Consider the following 17,776-nt stretch of genomic DNA (forward strand, 5'->3'; position numbering starts at 1 on the left):
TGCCACAATAAACATACATGTGCATGTGTCTTTATAGCAGCATGATTTATAGTCATTTGGGTATATACCCAGTAATGGGATGGCTGGGTCAAATGGTATTTCCAGTTCTAGATCCCTGAGGAATCGCCACACTGACTTCCACAGTGGTTGAACTAGTTTACAGTCCCACCAACAGTGTAAAAGTGTTCCTATTTCTCCACATCCTCTCCAGCACCTGTTGTTTCCTGACTTTTTAATGATTGCCATTCTAACTGGTGTGAGATGGTATCTCATTGTGGTTTTGATTTGCATTTCTCTGATGGCCAGTGATGATGAGCATTTTTTCATGTGTTTTTTGGCTGCATAAATGTCTTCTTTTGAGAAGTGTCTGTTCATGTCCTTTGCCCACTTTTTGATGGGGTTGTTTTTTTCTTGTAAATTTGTTTGAGTTCATTGTAGATTCTGGATATTAGCCCTTTGTCAGATGAGTAGGTTGTGAAAATTTTCTCCCATTTTGTAGGTTGCCTGTTCACTCTGATAGTAGTTTCTTTTGCTGTGCAGAAGCTCTTTAGTTTAATTAGATCCCATTTGTCAATTTTGGCTTTTGTTGCCATTGCTTTTGGTGTTTTAGACATGAAGTCCTTGCCCATGCCTATGTCCTGAATGGTAATGCCTAGGTTTTCTTCTAGGGTTTTTACGGTTTTAGGTCTAACGTTTAAGTCTTTAATCCATCTTGAATTGATTTTTGTATAAGGTGTAAGGAAGGGATCCAGTTTCAGCTTTCTACATATGGCTAGCCAGTTTTCCCAGCACCATTTATTAAATAGGGAATCCTTTCCCCATTGCTTGTTTTTCTCAGGTTTGTCAAAGATCAGATAGTTGTAGATATGCGGCGTTATTTCTGAGGGCTCTGTTCTGTTCCATTGATCTCTCTCTCTGTTTTGGTACCAGTACCATGCTGTTTTGGTTACTGTAGCCTTGTAGTATAGTTTGAAGTCAGGTAGTGTGATGCCTCCAGCTTTGTTCTTTTGGCTTAGGATTGACTTGGCAATGCGGGCTCTTTTTTGGTTCCATATGAATTTTAAAGTAGTTTTTTCCAATTCTGTGAAGAAAGGCATTGGTAGCTTGATGGGGATGGCATTGAATCTATAAATTACCTTGGGCAGTATGGCCATTTTCACGATACTGATTCTTCCTACCCATGAGCATGGAATGTTCTTCCATTTGTTTGTATCCTCTTTTATTTTATTGAGCAGTGGTTTGTAGTTCTCCTTGAAGAGGTCCTTCACATCCCTTGTAAGTTGGATTCCTAGGTATTTTATTCTCTTTGAAGCAATTGTGAATGGGAGTTCACTCATGATTTGGCTCTCTGTTTGTCTGTTGTTGGTGTATAAGAATGCTTGTGATTTTTGTACACTGATTTTGTATCCTGAGACTTTGCTGAAGTTGTTTATCAGCTTAAGGAGATTTTGGGCTGAGACAATCGGGTTTTCTAGATATACAATCATGTCGTCTGCAAACAGGGACAATTTGACTTCCTCTTTTCCTAATTGAATACCCTTTATTTTCTTCTCCTGCCTAATTACCCTGGCCAGAACTTCCAATACTATGTTGAATAGGAGTGGTGAGAGAGGGCATCCCTGTCTTGTGCCAGTTTTCAAAGGGAATGCTTCCAGTTTTTGCCCATTCAGTATGATATTGGCTGTGGGTTTGTCATAGATAGCTCTTATTATTTTGAAATATGTCCCATCAATACCTAATTTATTGAGAGTTTTTAGCATGAAGGGTTGTTGAATTTTGTCAAAGGCTTTTTCTGCATCTATTGAGATAATCATGTGGTTTTTGTCTTTGGCTCTGTTTATATGCTGGATTACATTTATTGATTTGCGTATATTGAACCAGCCTTGCATCCCAGGGATGAAGCCCACTTGATCATGGTGGATAAGCTTTTTGATGTGCTGCTGGATTCGTTTTGCCAGTATTTTATTGAGGATTTTTGCATCAATGTTCATCAAGGATATTGGTCTAAAATTCTCTTTTTTTGTTGTGTCTCTGCCCGGCTTTGGTATCAGAATGATGCTGGCCTCATAAAAAGAGTTAGGGAGGGTTCCCTCTTTTTCTATTGATTGGAATAGTTTCAGAAGGAATGGTATCAGTTCCTCCTTGTACCTCTGGTAGAATTCGGCTGTGAATCCATCTGGTCCTGGACTCTTTTTGCTTGGTAAGCTATTGATTATTGCCACAATTTCAGATCCTGTTATTGGTCTATTCAGAGATTCAACTTCTTCCTGATTTAGTCTTGGGAGGGTGTATGTGTCGAGGAATTTATCCATTTCTTCTAGATTTTCTAGTTTATTTGCGTAGAGGTGTTTGTAGTATTCTCTGATGGTAGTTTATATTTCTGTGGGATCGGTGGTGATATCCCCTTTATCATTTTTTATTGCGTCTATTTGATTCTTCTCTCTTTTTTTCTTTGTTAGTCTTGCTAGCGGTCTATCAATTTTGTTGATCCTTTCAAAAAACCAGCTCCTGGATTCATTAATTTTTTGAAGGGTTTTTTGTGTCTCTATTTCCTTCAGTTCTGCTCTGATTTTAGTTATTTCTTGCCTTCTGCTAGCTTTTGAATGTGTTTGCTCTTGCTTTTCTAGTTCTTTTAATTGTGATGTTAGGGTGTCAATTTTGGATCTTTCCTGCTTTCTCTTGTGGGCATTTAGTGCTATAAATTTCCCTCTACACACTGCTTTGAATGCGTCCCAGAGATTCTGGTATGTTGTGTCTTTGTTCTCGTTGGTTTCAAAGAACATCTTTATTTCTGCCTTCATTTCGTTATGTACCCAGTAGTCATTCAGGAGCAGGTTGTTCAGTTTCCATGTAGTTGAGCAGTTTTGAGTGAGATTCTTAATCCTGAGTTCTAGTTTGATTGCACTGTGGTCTGAGAGATAGTTTGTTATAATTTCTGTTCTTTTACATTTGCTGAGGAGAGCTTTACTTCCAAGTATGTGGTCAATTTTGGAATAGGTGTGGTGTGGGGCTGAAAAAAATGTATATTCTGTTGATTTGGGGTGGAGAGTTCTGTAGATGTCTATTAGGTCCGCTTGGTGCAGAGCTGAGTTCGATTCCTGGGTATCCTTGTTGACTTTCTGTCTCGTTGATCTGTCTACTATTGACAGTGGGGTGTTAAAGTCTCCCATTATGAATGTGTGGGAGTCTAAGTCTCTCTGTAGGTCACTCAGGACTTGCTTTATGAATCTGGGTGCTCCTGTATTGGGTGCATATATATTTAGGATAGTTAGCTCTTCTTGTTGAATTGATCCCTTTACCATTATGTAAAGGGATCCTTCTTTGTCTCCACCTTCTTTGTCTCTTTTGATCTTTGTTGGTTTAAAGTCTGTTTTATCAGAGACTAGGATTGCAACCCCTGCCTTTTTTTGTTTTCCATTTGCTTGGTAGATCTTCCTCCATCCTTTTATTTTGAGCCTATGTGTGTCTCTGCACGTGAGATGGGTTTCCTGAATACAGCACACTGATGAGTCTTGACTCTTTATCCAATTTGCCAGTCTGTGTCTTTTAATTGGAGCATTTAGTCCATTTACATTTAAAGTTAATATTGTTATGTGTGAATTTGATCCTGTCATTATGATGTTAGCTGGTGATTTTGCTCGTTAGTTGATGCAGTTTCTTCCTAGTCTTGATGGTCTTTACATTTTGGCATGATTTTGCAGCGGCTGGTACTGGTTGTTCCTTTCCATGTTTAGTGCTTCCTTCAGGAGCTCTTTTAGGGCAGGCCTGGTGGTGACAAAATCTCTCAGCATTTGCTTGTCTGTAAAGTATTTTATTTCTCCTTCACCTATGAAGCTTAATTTGGCTGGATATGAAATTCTGGGTTGAAAATTCTTTTCTTTAAGAATGTTGAATATTGGCCCCCACTCTCTTCTGGCTTGTAGGGTTTCTGCCGAGAGATCCGCTGTTAGTCTGATGGGCTTCCCTTTGTGGGTAACCCGACCTTTCTCTCTGGCTGCCCTTAACATTTTTTCCTTCATTTCAACTTTGGTGAATCTGACAATTATGTGTCTTGGAGTTGCTCTTCTCGAGGAGTATCTTTGTGGCGTTCTCTGTATTTCCTGAATCTGAACGTTGGCCTGCCTTGCTAGATTGGGGAAGTTCTCCTGGATAATATCCTGCAGAGTGTTTTCCAACTTGGTTCCATTCTCCCCATCACTTTCAGGTACACCAATCAGACGTAGATTTGGTCTTTTCACATAGTCCCATATTTCTTGCAGGCTTTGCTCATTTATTTTTATTATTTTTTCTCTAAACTTCCCTTCTCGCTTCATTTCATTCATTTCATCTTCCATCACTGATACCCCTTTCTTCCAGTTGATCGCATCGGCTCCTGAGGCTTCTGCATTCTTCACATAGTTCTCGAGCCTTGGTTTTCAGCTCCATCAGCTCCTTTAAGCACTTCTCTCTATTGGTTATTCTAGTTATACATTCTTCTCAATTCTTTTCAAAGTTTTCAACTTCTTTGCCTTTGGTTTGAATGTCCTCCCGTAGCTCAGAGTAATTTGATCGTCTGAAGCCTTCTTCTCTCAGCTCGTCAAAGTCATTCTCCATCCAGCTTTGTTCCGTTGCTGGTGAGGAACTGCGTTCCTTTGGAGGAGGAGAGGCGCTCTGCTTTTTAGAGTTTCCAGTTTTTCTGTTCTGTTTTTTCCCCATCTTTGTGGTTTTATCTACTTTTGGTCTTTGATGATGGTGATGTACAGATGGGTTTTTGCTGTGGATGTCCTTTCTGTTTGTTAGTTTTCCTTCTAACAGACAGGACCCTCAGCTGCAGGTCTGTTGGAATACCCTGCCGTGTGAGGTGTCAGTGTGCCCCTGCTGGGGGGTACCTCCCAGTTAGGCTGCTCGGGGATCAGGTGTCAGGGAGCCACTTGAGGAGGCAGTCTGCCCGTTCTCAGATCTCCAGCTGCGTGCTGGGAGAACCACTGCTCTCTTCAAAGCTGTCAGACGGGGACATTTAAGTCTGCAGAGGTTACTGCTGTCTTTTTGTTTGTCTGTGCCCTGCCCCCAGAGGTGGAGCCTACAGAGGCAGGCAGGCCTCCTTGAGCTGTGGTGGGCTCCACCCAGTTCGAGCTTCCAGGCTGCTTTGTTTACCTAAGCAAGCCTGGGCAATGGCGGGCGCCCCTCCCCCAGCCTCGCTGCCACCTTGCAGTTTGATCTCAGACTGCTGTGCTAGCCATCAGCGAGACTATATGGGTGTAGGACCCTCCGAGCCAGGTGCGGGATATAATCTCGTGGTGTGCCGTTTTTTAAGCCCGTCGGAAAAGCGCAGTATTCGGGTGGGAGTGACCCGATTTTCCAGGTGCCGTCTGTCACCCCTTTCTTTGACTCGGAAAGGGAAATCCCTGACCCCTTGCGCTTCCCGAGTGAGGCAATGCCTCGCCCTGCTTCGGCTCGCGCACGGTGCACGCACCCACTGACCTGTGCCCACTGTCTGGCACTCCCTAGTGAGATGAACCCGGTACCTCAGATGGAAATGCAGAAATCACCGTCTTCTGTGTGGCTCACGCTGGGAGCTGTAGACCGGAGCTGTTCCTATTCGGCCATCTTGGCTCCTCCCCTCCGGATCCAGGCATTTTTTAAAAAGACAATTCATGAACACATCCATTCCAATCTTTCAAAGTGGGTAATTTTTTTTTTTTTTTTAAGACAGAGTTTCACTCTGTCGCCCAGGCTGGAGCGCAGTGGCGCGATTTTGGCTCACTGCAACCTCCGCCTCTCGGGTTTGAGAGATTCTTGTGTCTCAGCCTCCAGAGTAGCTGGAATTACAGTTATGTGCCACCACGCCCGGCTAATTTTTTTTCTTTTTTTTTTTTTTTTTTTTTTATATTTTTAGCAGAGACAGGGTTTCACCGTGTTGCCCAGGCTGGTCTTGAACTCCTGATCTCAGGTGATCTGCCCACCTCGGTCTCCCAAAGCATTGACAGGCATCTGCACCATGCCCGGCCAAAAGTAGATAATTTCACTCTTACACAAAGTCATCCAGAGACTAGAAAAAAACACTCCCTAACTCATTTTAAAAGGCCACATAACATTAAAAACTAAACAAAAGAACAATTATAACTCATTGACTACAAATGAATAAAAGAAAAATCCATGAGTCCTGAATGATTGATAGAAAAGAAAATCTCACTCTTTCAATAGATAGAATACCAACTAATAACGTATAGGTACCAAAACAGACTGCAATCATAAAATAAAAGTAAAGTGCTCTAAAAATGAGTACTCTGAAAACAAAAATGAGCTCCTGGAAATTAAAAATTGCAGCAGAAATGAAAAACTCATAAAGTTGAAGAAATTTCTCAAAAAGTACAGCAAAAAAAATTTAAAACAGAAAACAGGGGAAAAAAAGATAAAATGAGACTAGTCCAGGATGTCAACATTCACGTAACAGGAGTACCAAAAATAGAAAAAAGAGGAAGGGAAATCATCAAATAACTAAAGAAAATTTTTCAAAATGGAAGTCAGTAAGTATCTAGGAAAGGGCATAACATTGTGAGATATCACTACACTGGAGACCAAAAGAAGACTCTACATGCTTCAAGAGAGAAAAAAAATCATATACAAAAGATCAAGAATTAGAATGGCTTTAGACTTCAACAGCAACACTGGAAGCTAGAAGACAACAAAGCAACACTTTCTTAATTCTCAGGGAAATTTGTCTCACAGCTCGAATTATGCACTTGCAAAGTTCTAAATAAAATATTAGGTGTGGAATAAAAATACCTAAACACTTCAAACAAGGTCTCAAAAGTTTTTAAAATCTTACACCTTTTCATAAGAAGCTGCTAAAAGAAGTAATAAAATAGGAGAGTAAAACCAAGAAGTTAGAAGCAAAAATAGAAGAAATATAGTACCCTATATAGGAGGGAGAGACAAAGGAATTTCTAGGAAGATCCTAGTGGTATAATAATAAGTATTCATGGTCTTTGTTCCCAGTTCCTGGTATAGAGTTCCCTTGACATATCTTGAGTGATAGGAGAGTTCTTATATTCTAGTGAGATGACTCATGGGGTGAGGGGGCAGGGAGTTAATGTCACCAGAAAAACCAACCACAGTGATTAGAGGGTTAGAACTTCTGCCTCCCAGCCCCACCCCAATTCTTCTACCTCTGGGAAGGGGAGAGGGGTTGGATGTTAAGTTCAATCACCAATGACCAATGAGTTAACCAGTCACGATTACATAATAAAACTTCAGTTTAAAAACTCAGAATAAGGGGGGTTCGGGAGCTTCCGGTGAGGGAGCACATCTCGGTGGTGCACTTGACTCCATGGGGACAGACGCTCCTGCACTCAGGACCCTTCTGGACCTTGCTTTATGTACTTCTTCATCTGGCTGATCATTTGTATCCTTTACAAATAATAAGTATAGTGCTTTCTCGAGTTCTGTGTTTTAGCAAATTAGCTAGGGCATGGAAACTCCAAAATTTATGGTCATCTGGGCAGAAGTGGGGGTAGCCTGGGGACCTCATTTGCAGCTGGTTATAAAGTGGGGGCAGTCTTATGGGACTGAGTCCTTAACCGTGGGTCTGCGCTAACTCCAAGTAGTTACTGTCAGAATTTAATTGAATTGTTGGACATCTAGGTAGTGTCAGAGAGTTGGAAAATCGATTGTTGTTGGAAAAGACACCACACTGAAGGGAGATCCTGGGATGACAGCTATATACAAGGTGTAGAGGGCAATCAGTCCACAATGAAATAGTTCAACTCTATAGACAGCTGTGTGGATGGCCATCATTACTAAGATGCCTAGTGCTACCGTACCCAACTTTCAGTCAGAAGATAGACTGCCCAGGTAAGCCTGGCCCAGATTCTTATCTGCAGTTGGCTTGTCTTGACCATAAGATAATGAAGTTCCTCATCACACACCGGGGCCTGCCAGGGGTGGGGGTCTGGGGGAGGGATAGCATTAGGAGAAATACCTAATGTAAATGACAAGTTGATGGGTGCAGCAAACCATCATGGCACATGCACTATGTAACAAATCTGCACGTTGTGCACATGTGCCCCAGAACTTAAAGTATAATAAAAAAAAAAATAGATGAAGATAATGAAGTTCCTGCTCTCCCCTCCATGTCCTGCTGCAAGAACAACTCAACCCACTCAGTTAATTGACATACTCCTGACAGCTGAAGATGAGCTATGGGGAGATTATAAGTAAACAACACAGAGCAGAGCAGTCCATTCTGATCACATTTCTACCAGTGATCCATACATTAGAATCCTATCAGATGCCTCAACTATAGTGAGCCGACGTTCTCCATGACCCTGTGACTCCAATACTCATGGCTTTGTCCACTGACTTCCCCAAAAGGGAAACTTGTAAACTCTCTGAGGAGCTGAAAACCAGACCCTGCCACAGAGGCTGTTCAAAGTGTCTTCCGTAAGCCTTCCTCTCTAAGTGGGCACTATTGCCCTTTCCTTCCATGGCTAGGTCAACACAAGGTACTGGAAATAATAGCAGTATTCTATTTTGTACCCTAGGTGTTAGGTACATAGGTAGTTTTTAATAGGTATTCCTTAAATTGCACATGTATGTTTAAACACTTTTGTATACGGTATACATTTTACAATAAAGATTTTAAATAAGGTACAGAACTACGGGTATAGTGTGATGCCATTAGTGTTTTTTTTTTTTAAATAAAAGAATATATGTACATATTTGCTTGCACATACATAAAATACCCCAGGAGATTAAACAAGAAACAGATCACAGTGACTGTCTCTAGTGAAGACAACTGAGTGACTGGGAACAGGGGTGGAAGTGAGACCTTTCACTCTAGAGCCTTTTTAAGCTTTTGAATTGGCAGCACTAAATTTCAAAGGCATGAATGCATATATACATACATAAATGAATGCATAAATTCAATACCTTCTATGATTTAGCACTATAATTTTGGCAAATCACAACTCCAAGTCTTTAAAACAGGGATAATACCTCAAAACACTGCTGACAGGATCAAATAAGATTTTGTAAAAAGCCCTTTGAAATCTATCAAATACTGTGCACATCTGAATGTATTATTACTGAAAAACATCCACACTTTCGCTTCCTTTTTTCTTAACCCTATATAGAAAGTACCATTTCTTCTCAATATAGTAAGTTTATTTAGCAGTTAGGAAAACATTGGCTTAAACTAATTCATGTCAAGTTACTGAGATTTAACAAACACCTAATAAAGCCTGCAACAAATTCAACGCTAGTCTTTTTCACACATATTAAATCCTTACAACCACCCTGTAAGCAGCTCTAAGTGAATAATAAAGGCCTAGTGTTGATTGCCACTAATTCAACAAAGGCCTATAAAAGGATCCATCCTAAGATACCCAACCTTATAGGCAGTTTACCCAAGACAAAAATCAGCAAGACAAAGTCCCTGCCCTCAGGAAGCTCAGTCTACTTAGTGCTATGCAGAGGTTGCTTTTTCAAGACCAAGGAGGAACACAGAATATGGTCACATAGGAACTGTGGGAGAACGCAAGGTAGGCTTATAAGAAGAGGTGGTGAATCTGACCTAAGTCCCACGGCATCTAAGGCTAGAAGGAGGAATAGGAGTTAAAACAAGCTGATAAACAGGAATGGGACTCCAGGCACAGGGAATAACAGGGGCAAAGTGGGTAAGAAAGTGTTCAATAATAACAGTGCATTCAGAAAATTGCAAGAGATTATGGGGAGATGGAGTTTTGCATTTTAAAGGCAAAACTCTCTTACTGGCAACTGTCAAAGGACTTTAAGAAGGTATTTCTGGGCTGGGCGTGGTAGCCCACGCCTGTAATCCCAGCACTTTGGGAAGCTGAGGCGGGCGAATCACGAAGTCAGGAGATCAAGACCATCCTGGTTAACACGGTGAAACCCCGTCTCTACTAAAAAAAAATACAAAAAATTAGCTGGTGTGGTGGCGGGCGCCTGTGGTCCCAGCTATTCGAGAGGCTGAGGCAGGAGAATGGCGTGAACCCCAGAGGCGGAGCTTGCAGTGAGCCGAGATCATGCCACTGCACTCCAGCCTGGGCGATAGAGCAAGACTTGGTCTCAAAAAGATATTTCTGGAAGGCCAGGTGCAGTGGCTCAGGCCTGTAATCCCAGCACTTTGGGAGGCCGAGGCAGGTGGATCATGAGATCAGGAGTTCAAGACCAGCCTGGCCAAGATGGTGAAACCCCATCTCCATTAAAAATACAAAAATTAGCCAGGCGTGGTGGCAGGTACCTGTAATCCCAGCTCCTTGGGAGGCTGAGGCAGAGAACTGCTTGAACCCGGGAGGCGGAAGTTGCAGTGAGCCAAGATTGTGCCACTCCACTCCGGCCTGGGCGACAGAGTGAGACTCCGTCTCAAAAAAAAAAAAAAAAAAAGAAGATATTTCTGGATAAAGGAACCTGTCATTACTAACATCCAGATTATACTTTGGATAAAATAATGCTTAATAATGTTTGTGTTTTAAAAAACAACACAAAATTATTTTTCCATTATAATCTAAGGGGCTACAGTAGGGACTTACTAAACCTAAAAATAGTTTTAAAATATCCAGAATAAGGCAGTGCTAAATGACAAAAATTACTGCCATCTCTGATTAGGAGGAAATAAAAACAGAAGGATAGAAAAGGTACTTCTTCAGTTCTTGTTTTAAAAAGTACATGAAGCTTCCAGAAAGGAGGATATATTGCAGGACACAAATGTGTAGCATTACTCTGTTTACACAACAGAAAAGATACCACTGCACCTTCTGAGGGAGAGACTCGTCATATTGTAGTACTGACCAGAAATCTGCATCAAAACAGAAAATGGTACCACAAATGACTAAGATGTCCAGCAGGTGGATTAAACTGGTTATCCATGTTGTCTGCCACACCCTGCACCTGTATGATTCTCTGAGCAACTCTGAGATATTTATATCACTCGGGGGGATAAATGGAAACAGCATCTCTAAAAAGGAGACTGACATAAAAAAGGCAGAAGAGCAGGGGCTATTTCCATAAAGTGCATTGCAGACAAAGTTCAAAAGGAATAACTGGAGGATTTTTATAACTCACCTGTATTGGCATTAAGCCTGATGATTCTACAGACTCCTCACACCATTCCTGGGCAGGGATTTAGGTCGGGTATATAAAAGGTACTGAAGTGAAGGAGTCCTATGATTATGTGTCCCCACTATCCAGAGAAGCAGCTGATGGCTATCTTACAGCAATAACTTCGGCCTTGGACAGATTAGAAATACTGTTTAGAAAGTGAGGGGGTGTGGTACTAAGAATATGTGGTTTAAGAAATACAAGTTGCTGTAAAGGAAGGCTGTTTTCAAGTTTTAAGACCCACTAGGAAGTCTATGCACTGTTTCACAGTGGTCACAGTGAAATACTGAAACCCACTTATGTGGGGAGTCATATTTCTTGGAGCCTCAACCACCTACACCTCTAGGTATAAATTTGAAAGGTAAGCATTAACGAACATAACTGTCACAAACCCAAGCAAAGCCCACGATGCCATCAAAGAAATGCAGTGAGTTTCAGGAAGGAAGGGTGAGGGGGAAGCCTCTTAGAAGCAAAAATAATTTAAATTATAAATGAATTAAAATAGCCATTGAGCAGACAAGACAGATAAAATACATACAATGAATAAAGTTCACGCACTTCACTCAGAAGAACCTATACACTCTTATTTTACATTTAGAACTTATTCTTACTTTAGATACAGTTTCTGCGAGTGTTTGTTTCCTATTCCAGGGAAGCAGAGAAGCAAATTAAAAATTGAGGGCATCTACAGTCAAACTCATTGCCAAGGCACACTGACAGCATCTAGAAGCAGCAGCTAACAGCCTTACAAGAGAGAAGAAAACATTTTTAAAAAACAGATATAGAACCCAAAACACAAAGCTAAATGAAGCCTTAAGTGCAGCAGTGAAACAACCACACATCATGGGCCTCTACATGTGCGTGCACAACACAATAGACTGATTCCTTGTCATGAGACCTATGTTCTGGTTCTCCATTCAGCCTTTCTGAACTCACCTTCACCTATAAAAATCAGGATAATACTTCCTTGCTCTACTACCAAACAGAACTGCTCAGAATACCTTTAAAATATATTATGTGTAAAAAATGCTCTGAAAACTGTAATATACTACATATGTAATTGTAAGAGTATGTTAAACATGTTCTGTATATTCTGTTTAAGAAGGCAAAGAAGTATGTAATGTATTTAAATCAATTTCTATTTAAATGGCTAAATTTTAAAAAAGCACTTCTCTTAATAGCAGAAAATTAACTTACACGGTATCACTTATCCCCTCACCAAAATGCCAGATTTTTTTTAACAACCATTAGCAAGAGAAAGAATTTTTAAAAGCAAGAGAAAGATTTTAGCTGCTCTTTGCAAATCAGATAGGTTGGATAACATTTCTTCTGACAGGAAAGACATTTCAAATTGAGAAAAGACAAAGTACGTTTGATTTTCTGGGTTGTTTGTTCATTTGTTTTTGGAGACAGGGTCTTGCTGTGTCACCCAGGCTGGAGCACAGTGGCGCAATCATGGCTCACTGCAGCCTAGATCTCCCAGGCTCAAGCAATCCTCCTGCCTTGGCCTTCTAAAGATTCTGAGATTACAGGTGTAAGCCACCACAGCTGGCCTACAATAAAATTTTAAATGAATACTTACACCTAAAAAAATACATGCAGTAAACATCTATTATAGTTTACTATAGAGCAATACTTTTCAAACTGTAGGTCATAATCACTAGTGGATTATGAAGTCAATTTAGTGGTTCACTGCCAGTATTTTATAAGAAAGTAGGATAGAAAATATTAGAGTACATTGCATTTAATAAAGGTAAGTACTATTCCACAGAATTTTGTTTGACTTAATATTTATTAGTACCATGTGTATATAAACAGGAGTGCTGGATAACAATGCAAATGTATTTTTTACATGAAGTGTAGTCAAAAAAGACTGAAAGTCACTGGTAAGAAATTCAATAAATAGGCATTTGATTTCTAGATGCCAGCTAAGAACTAACAGAATTTAAAAGCAGCTAGTACTCAGAGTGACCAAGACTTAATACAGAAGTAAAGAAATCACAGCTGGGACCAGGCTGATGAAGAGGGCAGTGTTTTTGTTAAAAAAAAAAAAAAAAAAGTCACTGGGCAGCAGTCCTCAAAGTAGGAAAAAGAAGATAACATTCCTTCCGGGAATTTTTTCTTTAAAGGAAAATCAGAAAGAGGCAGATGATAAGAAAAGCACTGTACTATTAATTAGAAGAATATACCCACATCAAACCCTCTGACTTTAGTCCTCGATGATTTCATCTTTGAAGTGAGAGGATCAGACTAGAAGATAAATTTTTTATTATTGATTTATTTATTTATTTATTTATTTATTCTTTTGAGATGGAGTCTCACTCCATCGCCAGGCTGGAGTACAGTGGCGCAATCTTGGCTCACTGAAACCTCTGCCTACCAGGTTCAAGCAATTCTCCTGCCTCAGCCTCCTGAGTAGCTGGGACTACAGGTGCATGCCACCACGCCCAGCTAATTTTTGTATTTTTATTAGAGACGGGTTTTCATCATGTTGGTCAGGATGGTCTTGATCTCTTGACCTCATGCTCTGCCCGCCAAAGTGCTGAGATTGAGATTACAGGCATGAGCCACTGCGCCCTGCCTGAAGATAAATATTAAGATCCTACCTTAATACTCTGATTCCAATGCAGTTCATAATAATTAAGTCATAACAGAACTACTTGAATTAAACTGAGCTTTTGTTCTTAATAACTAAAAGTTTATCTTTTAATAAGAAAATTATGTAACATCTTAATAAATAATAGGTTTTTATATAAAAATCAAGACTTAATGGCTAATGTCATATTTCTGCAGCTTTCCATTTTCCAGACCTAAACGGCCCAGCTGGATAGGTAAAAATTACCTTTAGATACATCACTATTCACCTGGTTAGCAACCATGAAAAACACATGGAAGGTGCCTTGAGGGAGTTACATAACCACCATATAACTTTCTTGGTACCATGGCCCATTTAAAAGTTAAAAAAAATTAACCACTGAGATACATTTACACTGTTAAAACAACTGCAATCAGTAACAAGTGCTTTACAGACTAAAAGATTAGATATTACCAACATTTCCTTTTGTCTCTTTCCATAGAAGGATCAAACACTTTAGCTTAATCACTTTTTTCTAGATAAAGATACCAACTGCTTCCTTCGTATTTTCCTCTTGTTGCATCAATTTCCTTGCCTGACGTTGGCTGCTTGTCACTGTCTATGTGCTCCTTAGCCTGCTGGTAAGAGCCTGCATGCTCCTTACTATTGGTAAGCCCTTCCATGGTCTATGTCCACTTCCTTATGCTTAGAGCTGGTATCTGCAACAATAGTGGTGGCAAGCTCTCAGATAAATAGACACACAAAAAATTAATTTAGTAAACACAACAGAGTTGCTCTGATTGGGAATAGGCTACATATTACACTATGAGGAGGTGTTTACATAAAGATATGTATTTTATCATGTAGATGTCTAGAACTCCCAGCCTCAAGCAATCCTCCCACCTAAGCCTCCCAAAGCACTGGGATTACAGACATGAGCCATTGCACCCAGCCTATTATGCAGATGTCACATCTGGAGCCACTTATGAGACTAGATGGAATATGTTTCAATTCTAAGCAAAAGACCTCCATCTTTTTAAATTTAGGCATGAAAAATGATAATAGAAAAATGTATAAAATAGGGATGAATAGAAGCACCGCGAAAGGAATAAAAACAGACCAATTGATCAAGCCAGTCAATCAGTGACAGCTATTTTGACTCTGAACACTAATACAGAAGAGTACTAAGGAAAAATACTGACACATATACCTATATTAAGGTGTTTCATCATGCCATATCATTAGTACAAAATAAAAGGAAGAAACAGCATAATATCTATTATCAGTTCTCTCTGTAAGTCTATATTGCTCATCATTTCTCTATTGTTCTATAGGCCAGTATCTGCTTTGGAAAACATGTTCTTCCAAATCAAACCACTCTGAATGAAATGAATGGACATGGGTCAATCTATGTGACCAATATGCAGAAACAGTAAATTCAGGTTTTGTTGAGTTCATTTATTATTGAACTTACTTGTCTTTTGCCAGTTCTCACCCACTTTGAAATATGCACCACATAAATTAATACAATTTTACCAAGTGCCATCCAAATAGCTGATTTTGTACATAATACTGAAAATTGAGTGTTCTTAATTTGCAAAACTAACTTTGGACATTAATGCTAATTAGATCATATTATTACTGTTCAGTGAAAGGCTCGAATATGCAGTTACGGGCTGAATAAATACGGAACGGGAAAATACACACCAAAAATATGTACAAGTAAGGAAGAAAGCACAAATATCTTATAGAAATAAATGTTTTAAAATAGATACTAAGTGGAAACTGAGGAAGTGAAGAAGATCCATTTATGCTCCCAGGTCCTAAAGTCAACATTAAAGCTTTTAGAATCGAATATGCAAAAAGCCAGCACCACAGGAAAATGAAAGAAGAATGATATTGGAAATAAATAAGAATACTGATGAAAGGAAAAATCAAACATGACTGTTGATAAATGTCTGCAGCCTTACTGTTCTAAAAAAGAACACCATTTCTTACAGGGAATGAATGGGAAATTGGACAGACAGTGCTGTCAGCTACAAAACCTACCTTAATGAAGGCTGAACATGAGTGAGAAAAGCACTTGGTATAAAATACATAAAACTATCAGGAGGAAGAAAAGCAAAGATAAAACCAGAAAACTATAAATGGATTATCATTCTAAAATTATAACACTTAAACTGATTTAAATAGCCATAGTATTATATCAATTTAAAAGTCAATAGACTAGCATTAAACAAAAAAAAAAATTTGAAAACACACAAAAGATACAGAACCAGGTAAATGATACCTTTCCACAATATAATCATACTGATGATTAATCTCTAAATAACTTTGTCCCTTCCCCTCAACCAACTCACCCAACATTTTCTGCATCTTCATCACACTCAGCTTTATATTTGCAGGGTCCACACTTGGAGTGTTTTCTGTGAACTTCTGCCCCTGACCCTTCCTCTTCTGTTTAAAAAGAAAAATCAAATTTACAACCAAAAGTTGGGATCCTTTCCAGATATGCTTCATGTTTTCAGCAGTCATTATCCTGTTTCTGAGGAAAATGTACCTGAGCTCTTGAAAACAGTCACTTCCAAAATCTACCAATGCTTGAAGTTCAAAAATGTTGCCAGTACTGAGTACAACATATTTTGTGAGGAAAAGAAGTTTTGGTGCTGAAAAATGATCCCTTAAACTATGTAGGCAGAACAACACAGTAGGTTTGATAATGAATTGCTTTTTTAAAAAAAATTACCATATAACACTGAATAAGGGAGAAAGAAAAGAGACAGGAGCAATACATTTAAGTACTGTGATTACCCTCCTGTTGCAATCAGCCTGTGCAAAGCTGGTCAGCAGATAAGCGCCTGACCACAAAAGAATGTAACTCTCACCTTTTCCTCACATCAGTTTCATACTTGTCTTTCTAACTACATAAAAACTAATTTCAGAGTTAAAAAAAAATACTTATCTCCAAATTTTAAAATGGAAAAGGGTCTCTTTATAAAGGACTTTTCTTCTTTTTCTACTTGGTCACTTAGCACAGCCAAAAATATGCAGATACAAAAGTATGCAGGTCTCTTATGATCCAACGCAAAAGAAAAAAAAAACAAACACTAAATACCTCCAGCCCCAAACTCAGCTCACATCCCACACTGAAAGAGCCTTACACTTTGTGAGTCTCAACTAGAGTGGATCATATCCTGATAATCTCAAACTGGCCAGGGAGATCAGTTCTGAAATCAACTTAAGGATTTCAGTTCATTCAAGGGATTTCCCTCGAATTTGGTTTGAAAAAGAGTACTATTCAGGGAGTGTCTTTTTGTTTGTTTGTTTGTTTGTTTTTCAGACGGAGTCTCAGGCTGGAATGCAGTGGCGCAATCTCAGCCTGGATGAATCTCAGCCTGGAGAATCACTTGAACCTCTGCCTCCTGGGTTCAAGTGATTCTCCTGCCTCAGCCTCCTGAGTAGCCGGGATTACAGGTGCACACCACCATGCCCAGCTAATTTTTGTATTTTTAGTAGAGACGGGGTTTCACTATGTTGGCCAGGCTGGTCTTGAACTCCTGACCTTGTGATCCGCCCACCTCAGTCTCCCAAAACGCTGGGATTACAGGCGTGAGCCACCACACCCGGCCTCAGGGGGTGTCTTATAATAAAGATAGTGTTAAAAAAGGTACACAAATCTGCCATGCCTGTTTGGTAATGCTTCCGAACTTCTAATTTTTGGTGTCTGCCTGTCCTTAAATAGAAATATTCCCCTAAACTCTCATGAATACTCCCAAACAGATACGAGGGATTATCATCCTAAGTAATTCTGAGGCCCCAAAACATCATAATATTCAGAAATACTACAGTTACCATGAGCTCACTAAGGTCTGTATATTAACTGGGGCAAACCACTTAGCCCTTCTAACTCATGCTCTCAAAAAAAAATTTTTTAAAAATGGTCAACCTACATCCTCAGGGGCAAGATATCCAGCATTTTTTGTTTTGTTTTGTTTGAGACAGGGTGCAATGGCGTGATCACCACTCGCTGCAGCCTCAACCTCCTGGGCTCAAGCAATCCTCCTGCTTTAGCCTCCAAAGTAGCTGAGACTACATACCACC

At 39.7% G+C, this 17,776-nt stretch overlaps 1 protein-coding gene across 1 annotated transcript in view; it reads right to left on the reverse strand.

Annotated features, from left to right (window-relative positions):
• The window catches only part of TMEFF1 (transmembrane protein with EGF like and two follistatin like domains 1), a 106,554-nt gene that overhangs the window by 46,932 nt on the left and 41,846 nt on the right, over positions 1 to 17,776 (reverse strand). The window contains exon 5 of the mRNA XM_024930007.5: positions 16,036 to 16,132. Coding sequence (XP_024785775.2) covers positions 16,036 to 16,132 — 97 coding nt within the window. The remainder of the gene's footprint in view (positions 1 to 16,035; positions 16,133 to 17,776) is intronic.

The sequence above is a fragment of the Pan paniscus genome, chromosome 11 (genome assembly GCF_029289425.2).
Source record: "Pan paniscus chromosome 11, NHGRI_mPanPan1-v2.0_pri, whole genome shotgun sequence".
NCBI lineage: Eukaryota > Metazoa > Chordata > Mammalia > Primates > Hominidae > Pan > Pan paniscus.